The sequence below is a fragment of the Musca domestica genome, unplaced genomic scaffold (assembly GCF_030504385.1).
Source record: "Musca domestica strain aabys unplaced genomic scaffold, Musca_domestica.polishedcontigs.V.1.1 2, whole genome shotgun sequence".
NCBI lineage: Eukaryota > Metazoa > Arthropoda > Insecta > Diptera > Muscidae > Musca > Musca domestica.
In genome coordinates, this window is record NW_026712249.1 from 18969411 (window position 1) to 18984477 (window position 15067).

A 15067-nucleotide genomic window follows, 5' to 3' on the forward strand; every position below is an offset into this window, starting at 1 on the left:
ACACAATTTCAAAAGGTTTGCCAGATGTGAGCTTCACAAAATTATCTTTTGAACAAAGGGCTTGAAATATTGGGAGCTCATAACTACAAAGTTTAGGGTACAAGAAGTATATAATGGGTTAAATTTAAACAAATTGAAAACAACTTAAAAAGTAATAAGTTCGGTCGGGCCAAACTTTGAATACCATCCATATATAAAAACAAGTAAGCAAAGGCTACAGTCGAGCGGGGCCGACCGTTGAATACCCTACAACACTATAATAAGCCATACAGTTTATATAGGCGAGATACTCGAAAGAATTCCACAAGATATTGTGACAAATAATAAAAGAAAACCATCAGGTTCCGTTCTCTAATTTTCGAATAATAGCAACTTAAACTAATTTGCTCATTTCCAATTTATTGGTAGATGTTGCACTTAAATGGTCTTCCTAGATCTGTGGCAAAAGATTTACATTTATTATTGGTTTTTGACTGAAACGCAGCTATATGAGATACAGACATTTGACTATATTCTTCAACGAAACCAGCGTTAGCGAAATAGTCAGAAGTGCGTCTTTCCTGTATTTGTGAATTCTCCAAAAAGTCACTAAAATGGACATTTTCGTATTTTGTCTATAAAAGTTGGCAAACTCCTTCACACATTGAATATTTTTGGATGGCCATCCAAAACTGCTTGGCTTTTGCAATGTCCGATAACCCCCCTTCAAATGTGCGTGAGGATCGGGCGATAATTACGACCTGCCGACAATTTTGCAGTTTTTTTTGGTCCATTTCAACCCCTAAATATATAGCGATCATCTCCAAAAAGAGTAGGCTTCTATTCTGACCCTCATCTTATCCCCATGCAAAATTTCGTAAGGATCGGGCCATAAATGCGATCTGTATATGATATCCTGATATCCCAACTACTTAGTTTTGTTAGCTGTAGAAATATTACCAAATGTTTAATTCAAAATGAAAATATGCCAAAAATATGACAAAAATTAAAAAATATGAGAAAATTTTACAAAATCAATATTTTCATCTTTAGCGAGATATTTTTATGAGATTTTTTTAGACGTTTTTTCTCTCCTGCCAAGAGGCCATTCTGAATTAATGAGAACTGTCGAAATCAGTTCAGCCGTTCTCGACATATAAGAGATTTTTCAAGCATATCTCCTTTGATAAACATATATATCGCACATATTTTGCAATATATCCGTTTTGTTGGATGTTAACATCAATGTAAAGGTCGGAAGTAACCTTGTGATGGCTTTGTGATTTCGCCGGGATTTAAAATATTCGCGGTTTAATGAAAAATTTTGAATTTTTTCAACACAAAAGATATGGTCTATTTTACCCGCTAAATATTATCCGATGACCACCCAAATTGGTAGGCTTCTTCCCCTCCCTAAACTCCAGCTACATGCAAAATTCCGCGTCGATTGGTCCATAATTGCGACCTGTATAGCTACTGCAAAATCCGACATTTTTTCAGTATTTGGTCCATTTCAACCCCTAAACATTTGGCGATCATCTCCAAAAGAAATAGGGTTCTATTCTGACCCCAGACTCACCTCCATTCTAAATTTCGTGAAGATCGGACCATAATTGCGACCTGTAGAGTGATTACAAATTAACATGGACAGACGGACAGACGGACAGACGGACGGACGGACATACATAGCTAGATCGACTCAGCTCGGCGAGCTAGGAAGATCCATATATACTTTCCTATATGGGAAACCAATATTTCGAGGTGTTACATAATTTTTGGGCCAATCAAACTTATAATACCTTCAACACATAGTGTTGTAGGGTATAAATATAAAAATATATAAAAAATAAATTCCTTAAAAAATTCTGTTTAAATTTTAAAAATACCGAATATAGCCGTTATATTGGGGTCTATACGACGTGGACCTACATAGGCATTGTTTGTCATAAGCCAATACCATATTCAAAATTAGCTAAAATTATCAAAATACCGAATATAGGGAGGTACCTAGAGCTAGGAGCCTAAGAGGGCTACTGGAAAAATAAACACGTGTGCAAAATTTTAGCCTTCTATCTCAATTCGTTCGAAAGACATGGCTAAATCGAATTAGAAATTTACGCTGATTGTTGGGTCTGACATGAATATTTCGATGAGTTACAAACGGAATGTCAAAGTTAATGTACCCTCCATAGTATGGTGGAGGGTATAAAAATCACGATGAATATGTAGCTGGGAAGTCCATAAAAATATCTAAATAATATACACAATTTATATATAAAATCCACATTTGAACTCGTACTGAGATCTTTGAAAAACTAAAAAAATACATATCCTTGAAAGGAAAGTCCGTAACAATATCAAAGAAGTAAAAAAACATGTACCCTCTACAATTAGGAAATTAAGTCATGTACAAGTATGCTATAGTAAAACGTGGACCTTTATAGTCAATACTATCCACATGGTGTAGAAACCGTTATGAACTCAATACTCAATACTGAAGCATTTTGGTGAAAATTAACAGAAAAAAACCCACGTCGCAGTGGCCGAAAAATGGCTCGTGAGCCCGAAATATTCCAATCGGCAAATATTGAAAACTGAGCTCGGGGTAAAGCCATTGAAATTCCAAAAAAATGCAAGAACTTACACCTCAACAGAAAGAAAATAGACTCTAAAGAGCTAAGAGTTCCTTCGCTTGGCCGAAAGTGGTGAACTGTCGAATTTGGTTTTCTCCGATGAGAAAATAATCGCTGTCCAGAAATTTGTAAACCAACAAAATGATCGTGTTTACTTGCCAAAGAGGTCAAGTGAAAATGTGCACCTTCGGTTGGCCACCAGAATTCAAGCGCCGGCCATGGTGATGGTGTGGGCCATCATAACAGCCGATGGTCGCTTTCCGCATGTATTAATCGACCGTGGCATCAGAATAAATGCCGAATAATATCGCGAAAATATTCTGGAGGGTGTATTAAGGTCAGGCAGGCCTTGGGCATTCCAACAGGACTCAGTCAGAACGCGCCACCCAAGAATGTTTACAAAATGAGGTGCCTCGCTTTATTTCCAGTGCACAATGGCCCCCAACATCTCCGGATACCAATCCGTTGAACTATTTTGGAGGGCAAGATTGGCACTAAAAAAATACAAAAGTGTCGATCACCTCAAGCAAGCGCATCGCCGAGAGCAACATTCGGGCAGCGTATGACGGTTTCATTAGCCGTTTGAAGGCCATAATTCGTGCCAAAGGTGACCAATTCGAACAAATCTAAACTTATTCTAATATTGTATCCTATTTCCGCCATTTTTTGCTTTCTTTTCAATAACATTAAAAAAATTTAAAAATTATGGCGTTTGACTTTGTTGCAGTTTTTTTTCATCTCACCCTATACCTTATTTAAATCGAAGAGAGTATCAATTTTATTGAAGCTCCGGAATTGAAGAATTAGTTTAGTTTCAAAATAGTGCAAATCACATAAAAAGGGCCAAAAAGACCTCTCTGTTGAATCGCTTGGTGGTTACGATTTTCCCCCAAAATATTCCTCATATTTTTATCAGCAATAATGACGAAGACACTATAAACCTAAAATGCACGTATTTCGAGTAATCTTTATCCAAAAATTTTCAACTATATGTAAGAGGGAGACTTGCCCCCCTCGGATTTGTATCCGGAGACTTACTTTGCGAAATATACTTTCAAAACGCCGATATACGTGTCTCCTTTTTTAGCTCTACTTTCATAATCTGCTGGATTTTTCGTAATCGTAATTATTGAAAACATTGAGATTTCACTCAGGACACAGAAAATAACTTCAAAACTTTATGTATTAACTCTCTATGAGCAATCAATCAATCAATCAGAAAAACATGCATTTAATTTTTTACAGTTTTTACAGGCAGTTTTGTAATAAATTTTGTTTCCACAACAATTGTATTTTTATGACCCAAAATACAGTCTTCGTAGATTTTCTCTGGGTCCTATATAAGAAGGAATTTTCACTAATTTTGTATAAATTGCTGTCCAGTAGCAAACATTTGATTCTGTGAAAAGTTGTTATAACAAATTTTCTTTAAATTCTAAAATATTTAAAAATATTGTGTAGTGGTGTTGGGTATATTTAACATTGTATATGTGATTGTGCGTCAATCTTATATTCAAATAAATACATTTTAAAAATAATTTTGAAACCATATGTTGTTGTACAATATAATACAATTGATAAGATATATAATCGTTGGATTTGATTTAAACATGAACGTGTTCTTGCCATCATACATCCCACCCCACCTCACTTCGTATTTATCTCCAATTTCACCACTACCCTAACATCCAGTTGTTGCCATCTCATTTTCACACCTTCGACCGATTAAAGCTCTTGTCGTCATTTTTCCCGCAAATCGAAACTTTGATGCGTTTCAAAGTCGTGGACTGTCCAAAACGGTATTGGCCGTCACCACGGTACAACTGTTGCCCATTGCAATCGAATTGCCAGCCATTGAGAGATTCGTTGCCGCCGTTGCTGACTTGGAGTTCTTGTGCCAAAATGTTCCGCCATTGAAATGTATGCCACGAAACGTGTCGACAAATGCTCGCCGGAAACTGGCATTCATGAAACAATACGTAATGGGATTACAGCAACTCGATGAGTAGGCGAGCAATTGTAGAAAACTTATCGTTGTATAGTCGACATATTCATAGGTCGCCGGTCCAATGAACATGGCCAGGGTGTTGATGACATACAACGGTGTCCAACAGATGAAAAATTCCAGCACAAGGACGAAAAGCATTTTCACAACGCGTTTCTTGCTCTCCAAGGTTTTCTCAATGTTGGATCTGAAATGACAAAGAAAGATGATAGATTTTATGTGAATTGCTAATAATTAGGAAAAATTATGACAGATTCGGAAATATTTGACTGACGTTGACATTAAAGCCCAGACGAAATTTTGGGTGAGCATCACCTTGGTGAGAAGGGGTCACGTAAAGCTGGGTTTATGAAAATTCGTACCAAACGGTAGGAAAAGTACTAAAAGCCTAGGTAGAATCTTGTAACCCGCACGGGTCAGAGAGGGCTGGGTTTTTGCAAATTCGTTTTAGAACGATAAGAAAAGTATTAAAGTGGTATCCTTTGTATTTGACGAAACAGTAGTGCAAGTACTATTAAATTGAAATGTTGGTCCCTGATGGTGAATGTACTAAAGGTGTTTTGGAAATTCGAACTGTAAGTGTACGAAAAGTACTAAAATGTATTATATTTGGTACCATTTCGTGAACGGTTAGAACTAAAAATTTGAAATAAAGAATGGGAATTAAGTTTGAGCAGTTGGTTTGATGTAAGGAGGTAGTTTCGGGAATGTGTACTCATGTATGCGAAAAGTACTAAATGGTACTAAATTTGGTACAATTCGTATTTTTTGGAACGGATAAAGCGGGAGTCCTGAAATTTAAAACTAACATTACTGGCAGAGAGTTTGCTTACGAAAAGTACTAAATGGTACTAAATTTGATACAATTTAAGTTTTGGGAAGAACAGATAGAGTTGGTATCCAGAAATTTGGAAATAAGATCTCTACTGCATTGTAGGATTGGAGTGTGTAGGAGATTCGTACTTATGTGTAAACAATGGTACTAAATTTGGTCGAAAGTAGCGAAATGTACTAAATTTGGTACCATTTGGAATTATGTGAACGGATAGTGGTAAAATCTTGAAATATGGTATGAGAACAAATTCAAGGAAATGGTGTTGACGTAAGGAGGTTGATTTGGATGCGGGTACTTAGTTCATGAGCGGTACAAAATGATACTTAATTTGGTACAATTCCGCTTTGGGTGAACGGTAGAAGCTGGTAATTTGAAATTTTGGTATTGGGGTTACTGCTGGCGGGTAGAGTAGATAAAGATATGAGGTTCGATATTCGTTCTGCAGATGTACGAAAGGTACTAAAAGGTACCGGTATTGCTTAAAATTAGGATTATATAGGATTAATATTTGGGGGTAGTGGTGGCCATGCGTACTAAATGGGCCTTATTTTGCTATTTAGAGAAAGCATTGAGTTTGAAGGCTAAAATTTGCCATTAAGATCGTCGTTTTTACGGTTTGAAGGAGGATTTGGGAAAACGTACCAAAACAGTACGAAACGTATTATACATCATTAAATCTGAAATATGAAATGAGAGTCATTGACGTTGTGTTGAATAGACAAACTGAAGGCTTTTTTATATCCTCAGCCAGAGGGGTATATATCTTTTGATACGGCCACAACATGCCTCATCGATCGGTTTTAGCGATTAAAGACGCTAGATCTCTCTGCACCAACACCATTTCGGGACATTTGAAATCGTTCTAGGGATGCCCATCCGTCTGGCTGGTGCTCACGACAACACTCGAAGAGAGTATCCAATTTGGTCAAAACTTGATATATCGTAGTATTATTGTCGAACTTAGGTCAAGTTCGGACATGGGCAATATTGGTCCACTCATTTTGGTATCTAATCCAAAAAAAGTCAAAATTTTCAAAAAAAAAAATAATGCACAAAAAGAGAAAGGATAACCCGATTTTAATCCTTTGCAAATCCTAATATTTCTTTCAGTGCTTCAGGTGCGGAAATGGACAAACGGTCCACTCCATTAAGTTCTATTTATAAATCATCTAAAATATGATGTAAGAGTCCAATTGTTTTCAAATTAAACATATCGCAATATTTTTATTAACCTAAGGTCTGGTGTGAATGCCGCTCTATTCCTTCTACCTCCCCGACAAAGGGCCAATAACAAAATAATCATAAAATCCGAAATAAGCATCGGGTTATCTTCATATTTCACACATCTCAATATTTCCAATAACACAAGATTTACTATGGAGATGGGAAATATTGGTCCCATCCCTCTAGTACCACACACACAAAGGGTCAACATTTTGAATATTTCGGAACCTACTCCATGAGGGTTTACCATTTGAATGATTATAACAGAAGTCGAAATATATTGAAATAATCGAACAAATGTTTCGGCAAAACCGTCTGATATTTACACCCTACAATACCATGTGTTGGGGGTATTATAAGTTTGAATGTGCCAAAAATTATATAACACCTCGAAATATTGCTTTTCCACATAGGAAAGTATATATGGATCTTCCTATCTCGCCGAGCTGAGTGGATCTAGTCCGTCCGTCCGTCTGTCCATGTTAATTGGCAAAGAAGCCACAGGTCACAATTATAGCCCGATCATCACGAAATTGAAAATGGAGGTGGGTATAGGGTCAGAATAGAACCCTATTGTTTTTGGAGATTATTGCAAAATATTTAAGGGTTAACATGGACCAAAAACATAAAATTTTCCAGATTTTTAAGTTGCTCTATAGGTCACAATCATGAACCAATGAAATTTACATGGAGTTAGAGTTTAAGACTGGGCATAAACCTAACAATTTGGGCAGTAATCGGAAAATATTTAGCGGGTAAATTAGATCCTAACTTTTATGTAAGAAAATAAGAAAATTTCCACTAAACCGCGAATATTTTTAATCCCAGCCAAACCACATTAAAAGATCACTTCTGACCATTAAAGTGATGCTGCGAGCCAAGCTGGGCCGATTTTTGCAATTCTCCTAAATTCGGGATGGTCTTTGGCCAAAAAAGGATAAAATCTAAGAAAATCGCAGAAAAAGATACCAATAAATGAGTGAATATATTTTGTTTCATTTTTTTTCAATATTTTTCTTATTTTTTATCGCATGCGATTTTTTCAATTTGACTTACAATTTTGAATTGAAAATTTTCTAAATGTTTACACTCCTCAACACTACGCTTTGAGGGTATTATATGCATGTCGCAATTATCGTTCGATCCCCACTAAATTGCATGTGGTAGCGTTAGGGTCAGAATTAAGGCCTATTGTTCTTAAGATGTACATTTAAAGGTTGAAATGGACGAAAAAATTTAATTTTTTTTAATTTTGTAGTCGCTCTATAGGCCACAATTAAAAACTAATCGACACGGAATTTCGCATCAGAAAAGGGTTAGGGTCAGGGAAGAAGTCTAGCATCTTATATGACTATTGGATTATATTAACTATAGAATAGACCACAACTTTCGTGTGAAATTGTTTTGAATACAACACGACGGAGTGCGTAAATATTGGCCAAATTCTCCGAGTCAAAAACCCAAGGGTAACATCTGGACAGGGCTCTTTGATATTTTTTCAAAAACGAAATCTTCCAAAATAGATTTGGATGTAAGGAGAACATATTGTAGTGTTGTAGAGTATCACATGGTCGGCCCCGCACCACTATAGTCTTTGATTACTTGTTTTGTTTTTATTTTTTTTTTTCGGACGAAATGTGTACCGAAAGTACTCAAATGCACTAAACTTAGAACTATTTGGAATTATGTCAGAGTGAAAATTTTGTACGTGAGATGATTTTGAAAATGTGTACTAAGTCTGTACTAATGTGTACAAGAATTTTACTACATAGAAATAAATCTGGTACTGTTTGGGTTTGGGCGAATGGATAAAGGTGGAATATGCGTGGTGGTTTACCCAATGCGTTCAAAATCTTCAAAATAACTGAAATGTGGGCTTGCAAATTTTGAATACCTCCGATGAATAAATAATATAAGAAGGCGAAAAGTTCGGTTATCTCTCACTACATTTTTTGCACAAAATTTGTTCGATGTCAGAGATGGATTTTCTTCTTATAGTACCTTACTCACAAAAGTTAAAAATTTTGCGATATTAACTTTCAAAACGGCGAAAGCCCTGTCCTTCATTTTTAACTCTACCTTTTTTATTTATTTTTTTGTTTCTGCAATTATTTTAAAAAAATTGAATTTTGTCTCACAGTGCAATAATTTGGTTACCCAATTTATATTGAGTATTTTTTGCTGAATATGGGTCACCCAGCCTATGGCGTTATTGTTAAATTTCAATTCTTTTGTTTCCTTTAAATTTATTCAACCTTTAACATATTAAATTTCCCAACCACACACACACAAAGACCCATATACACCCACACACTCACAGGCACACCTTTCTCCAATGACACCAAACTTACCTTCTCAATGCCGATTCAGTTATGCGTAAACTTGGTGAGCTATTCAGTTTACGCTTCTCTGGCACACCACCACCGTTGCCACCACCTCCATCATTTGTTGACATATATGGTGATTGGTGTTGTTGTTGTTGTTGCTGGTGATATTGTCGCTGAATTGCAGATGTTGCCATTGCCACCGACGACTGATGTGTCGGTTTAAGTTGTCTTGGAAACTTTGTGGATAATGCATTGAGCGAGTGACACGACGACGATGTTGTCTCCTCGCTGTCAGCGCTAGTTCTGCTCTGGCGATTGAATGACTTGAAAGAGGCAGAACGCATGCAATAAAGTTGTTGTCGTCGGCCATCTGTGGTCTTGGCCACAATTGCACGTTTACTATTTAATGGATTAATAGAGCTTGTGGTTTGCTCCGGTGTTGCGCTCAGTTGGGTTATGTCATCTGCAATGAAAGAAAGGATGGGTGAAAAGCAAAGGGGGGGAAAAGTTAATTATATATAGTTGTTCTGACATGCATGTTACGTATATATTGTTCTGTTCGTACATTCAATAAAAGAATTTTAAAATCTCATTAAAAAAAAGTTTTGTAGAATTGTAATTTCCGTTTGTGTAATTTAGTTAGAATTCGGATGTAGGTAGCTAGAAGCGAATGTGGGTATATGATAATAATTTATTATATAAAGGTATTTAGCACGATATGATTATCCTAACAAAAAAAAACCAGTAAGGAAAGCTCAAAAGTCGGGCGGGGCCGACTATATGATACCCCACACCACTATGCATATTTAGTAGAGCTCTCGTAAAAAGGTTTATACAGGGCATTTCAGAGCTCTATGAGATATTTGGTACAAAATCAAAATCTATCTAATTCTATCGTGCATTTTACGAACTATAGCTATCTCTGAACCGGGTTTCTCCAAATTTTACGTATTCTTCTTCTTCTTCTAGACTGGTGATTTGGGCTGATATTGACCATTTTGTGCACATTTAACCCGAAATCGGATGAAGATATACATGAGAGCTATATCCAAATCTGAACCGATTTCGATAAAATTTAAAACAGCTATTCCTGTGCTCCATCTAATACCTGGTACCAAATATCACGGTTGTGGAGTGAATATTACGAATGTATGGGACTAAAATTCTAAATCGGATGAAACATATATATGGTTGCTATATTTATATCTGAACCGATTTTCACTAAATTTGATAAAACTGCTTCTAGGCTGAATTTGGTCCGATGTACTAAAATTCAGTCCATATGGACTTATATCGGCCATTTGGTGCACAATTAACCCGAAATCGGATGAAGATATATATGGGAGCTATATCCAAATCTGAACCGATTTCGATAAAATTACAAACATCTATTTCTGGGCTGCATCTTATATCTGGTACCAAATATCATTCTTGTAGAGTGCATATTACGAATGTGAGAGGCTTAAACACCAAATCGGATGAAAGATATATATGGGAGCTATAGCTATATCTGAACCGATTTTCTCCAAATTTAATATACTTGCTTCTAGGCCGAACTCGGTTGGGTGTGCCAAAATTCAGGTAATTTGGACTGATAGTGGACATTTGGTGCACATTTAACCCGAAATCGGATGAAGATATATATGGGAGCTATAGCTGTTTCTGAACCGATTTTCTCCAAATTTGTTGTATTTGCTTTAAGGCTAATCTCGGTCACATGTGCCAAAATTCGGGCCATTTGGGCTGATATTGGCCATTTGGTGGTCAATTAACCCGAAATCGGATGAAGATATATATGGGAGCTATATCCAAATCTGAACCGATTTCAATAAAATTTAAAACAGCTATTTCTGTGCTCCATCTAATACCTGGTACCAAATATCACGGTTGTGGAGTGCATAGTAGGAATGTGAGGAACTTAAAGATCAAATCGGATGAAAGATATATATGGGAGCTATAGCTATATCTGAACCGATTTTCTCCAAATTTGATATACTTGCTTCTAGGCCGAACTCGGTTGGGTGTGCCTAAATTCAGGTAATTTGGACTGATAGTGGATATTTGGTGCACATTTAACCCGAAATCGGATGAAGATTTATATGGGAGCTATATCTAAATTTGATCCGATTCTCACCAATTTCAATAGGGTTCGTCCTTGGACCAAACAAATATTGTTTGGAAAATTTCATCTCAATCGGATAATAAATGCGACCTGCATTTTGTTCACAAGAATACATGGACAGACGGACGGACGGACGGACGGACAGACGGACGGACATGCATAAATCGACTCAGATAGTGATTTTATGAAGGTTCTCAAAATTAACTATGGGTCTATCTCTTTTCCTTCTCCATGTTACAAACAAATGCACAAAGACATAATACCCTTACCACTATGTGGTGTAGGGTATAAAAAATGAAGAAAAGGTATACAAAATTAATTCTTTCCCATAATTTGAGTAATGAAATAATATTAACAGATATTCTTAAAGTACATATGTGGCGTATGATTTATTGTTAGATTTACTAAATAAGAAGCATACGCACATATGTACAGAAGGTAATGACAAATTTGGATATTAAATGCAAAATACAGCAAAATACTTCGAACTGCTGTCACTTCTAAGCCACTCGTTCGACAGCTGTTAAAATTATTCCAGTGACAGCTCATTATATTGCTTACAAGCTTACAAAAGCATTTTGGTGAGAATTTTCCAGAAAAAAGTTATTCGTGATAGTGTGATTTCTTTTTATTTGGCTGGAAAACCACAAGTGGCTATCGTCAGAGCACTCCAGCATTTAAAAGTGTCAAAGAAGTGGACGAAAAAAAAAACATCAGCAGAAATGGTTCGAAAAGTAAAGAAGCGACTTGATAGAAACCTGTGTCGCAGTGACCGAAAATGGCTCGTGAGCTAAACATATCGCAATATTCCATTCGGCAAATATTGAAAAAGCCATTCAAATTCCAAAAAGTGCAAGAACTTACACCGTAACAGAAAGAAAATAGACTCAAAAGAGCTAAAGAGTTGCTTTGCGTAGCCAAAAGTAGTGAGCTGCTGAATTTGGTTTTCTCCGATGAGAAAACATTCCTTGTCGTTGTCCAGCAGTTTTTAAACAAACAAAATGATCGTGTTTACTTGGCAATGAGGTCAGCTGAAAATGTGCACCTTTGGTTGGCCACCAGAACTCAAGCGCCGGCCATGGTGATGGTGTGGGCCGCCATAACAGCCAATGATCGATCTACACTCGTATCAATCGACCGTGGCATCAGAATAAATGCCGAATATTATCGCGAAAATATTCTGAAGGGTGTATTAAAGTCTTAGACACGCCAACATTTTGGCCGCAGACCTTGGACATTCCAACAGGACCCAGCACCATCCCACTCAACACGTGCCACCCAAGAATGGTTACAAAATGAAGTTCCTCGCTTCATTTCCAGCGCACAATGACCACCAAAATCTCCTGTTACCAATCCGTTGGACTATTGTTTCTAAAGTATTTTGGAAAGCAAGGTTGGCACTAATAAATACCAAAGTTTCGATCACCTCAAGCAAGCGCTTCACCGGTGATGGGCCAAAATACCGCAGAGCAACATTCGGGCATCTTGTGACGATTTCATTGGCCGTTTGAAGGCCATAATTCGAGCCAAAGTTGACCAATTCGATAAAAAATCTAAACTTATTCTAAAATTTGATATTATTTCCGACATTTTTTGTTTTCATTCAATAAAATTAAAAAAAAAAATTATAAAAATTATGGCGTTTGACTTTGTTGCAGTTTTTTTATCTCAACCTGTATTTCGATGAGTTTTAGAGGGAGATTATGTAACTATTTTCGTGAGTTACCGACAAATATCGATACATTTAATTGGCCAAATATATTAAAGGTGGAATATAACCATGGTGGGTACGAAGAGTTGAAAATGGTACTAAACTTCTAACCATTTGGGATTATGGGAACGGATAAAGGAAAACGAAGGTGGTTTAGAAAATGTGCACTAAGTGTCGGAACTAAATTTGGAACATTATGATTTAGGGTAGAAGGATGAGCCGGATTTTTAATAATATTGTATTGGGGTCCCTTTTGGTTGTTTATGATAATTAAGTGTGGTAAAGAGGTGGTTTTAGAAATGTGTGCTACAAGTGCACGAAAAGTACAAAATAGTATTATATTTGGTACAATTTGGTATTGGGTGAAGATTGAGTGCTTGAAATCTGAAATTTGGAATCAATGGAATTTAATTGTGCAGCAGTACTAAATGTGATATTGGGTGAAAGGATGGAGATCAATTAATTAAAGTCTGATATTTGGATAACTAATGTTATATTTTTTTTTTTTGAGATTTTGCAGTTGTTTGGAAATGCGTCCTATATTTGTACGAAAAGTACTAAATGGTACTAAATTTAGTTTGGCCAAAGGGATAAGGTTGGAAACCTCAAATTTGATATTGAGGTATCTATTGGTATCTGAAATTTAGATATAGAGGTGGTTTTGGAAATGTGTACTCTAATTATGATAAAAGTACCAATTGTACTAAATTTTGTATTGGGTGAAGGGATTGAGCTGGAATCCTGAAAAAATATTTGGGTGTGTGATATTTCAAGAGATTTGTATGCTTACTTCGCATTCTTTGAGCGTTTGGTTTTTCAAAATTTTGAACCCTATGTGAGGGAGGTACGAGAAAAAATGGTCCGTTCTCTGTCATCTTACTAAGAGATCTTGTGTTAATGGAAATGTAGGGATGTACCAAGTCTGAATGGAATCGGATGCTAATTTTGCGTTTTATGAGTTCCATGGATATTCAAAATTTTCAACCTTTGTGAAGGAGGTGTCAGTACTAGTGGACCGATATATCCCATGTTCACAACAGACCTTGGGTTAATAAAAATATTGTGATGTGTGTTATTTAAAGAGAACCAGATGCTTACTTCGTATTTTATGATTGTTTTGGTTATTCAGAACTTCAACCTTTTGTGGGGAGGTACCAGAAGAAATGGTTCGACATCTATCATCTTTATAACAGATATTGTGTTGTTCATTTTGCATTTTATCAGCTTCATGAGTATTCAAAATTATGACCCTTTGTGGGGGAGGTACTTGATCGAGTAGACCGATATTGTTCAATTTCGCAACTGACCTGGCGCTGATGTAAATATTAGGATTTGTAAAGTCGGAGTCAAAACGGGGTATTCTTTCACTTTTTGTGCAGTAAAATATTTTTCTGAAAATGTCGACCAATTGTGGGGGAGGTACCAAAACGTTAACCATATTGCCCATCTCGGAACACCATTGAAGTTTGATAAAAATATTACGATATACCAAGTTTGGATTAAATCGTTTATACCTTCGGAAGTTAGCGAGCGCACCAGCTAGTCAAACATTCAGATGGATGGACGGACATCGCTAGATCGACTCCAATAGTTCTAGGTTCTAAAACTGTTATTTCGATGAGGTACTTTTTGGCCCCACCAGGGCCAAAGGTACAGGGTAAAAAAAATGAAATAAATTTTCCATATTTATGGTTAGAGTCATGGTACAATAAGGAGGTAGAACAGCTTCGTAAAGGTAGAGAAATACACCCCTCAGGCAATGCCCGATTTCTGTCAGAATTATTCAAAAATATATACAACAGGTTGTTCCATTTTATTTATTTATTTTATCATTATTATTTTTTTTATGAATATTGATATTCATTGATTTTGAATATTGATTTAAAGAGCATCATTCGGGTATCATATATAAATAAAGAGAAGCCCTGATTTTCTTTGAGAAATATTATCCAACTTGATCCATCTTTCAATTCCATTCCAAAAATGGTTATTACCTTTAATGTGCACCCTGCAATATTCGTTTCTTCCAATCATTGATTCTGAAAATATTTTGTTTTTGTTTTTCAAAACAATAAACATATACACAAAATTGGCAGAAGTCGGTCACACTTAAAAAAATCAATCAGCTGGCAGCTCTACCTTACCTTTTTATTGTACCATGATTAGAATGATATGGTAATATTATTTGTTCAATGTTTCAAAACTATTTCATATAATCTTCATATGTTAAG

At 36.1% G+C, this 15067-nt stretch overlaps 1 protein-coding gene across 1 annotated transcript in view; it reads right to left on the minus strand.

Moving 5' to 3' along the window:
* Positions 1 to 2315: 2315 nt before the first annotated feature.
* Positions 2316 to 15067, minus strand: part of LOC101890974 (5-hydroxytryptamine receptor 1-like) — a 162441-nt gene continuing 149689 nt past the window's right edge. The window contains exons 5-6 of the mRNA XM_059121908.1: positions 9028 to 9466; positions 2316 to 4804 (exon numbers count right to left, since the gene is read on the minus strand). Coding sequence (XP_058977891.1) covers positions 4387 to 4804; positions 9028 to 9466 — 857 coding nt within the window. The 3' untranslated portion in view covers positions 2316 to 4386. The remainder of the gene's footprint in view (positions 4805 to 9027; positions 9467 to 15067) is intronic.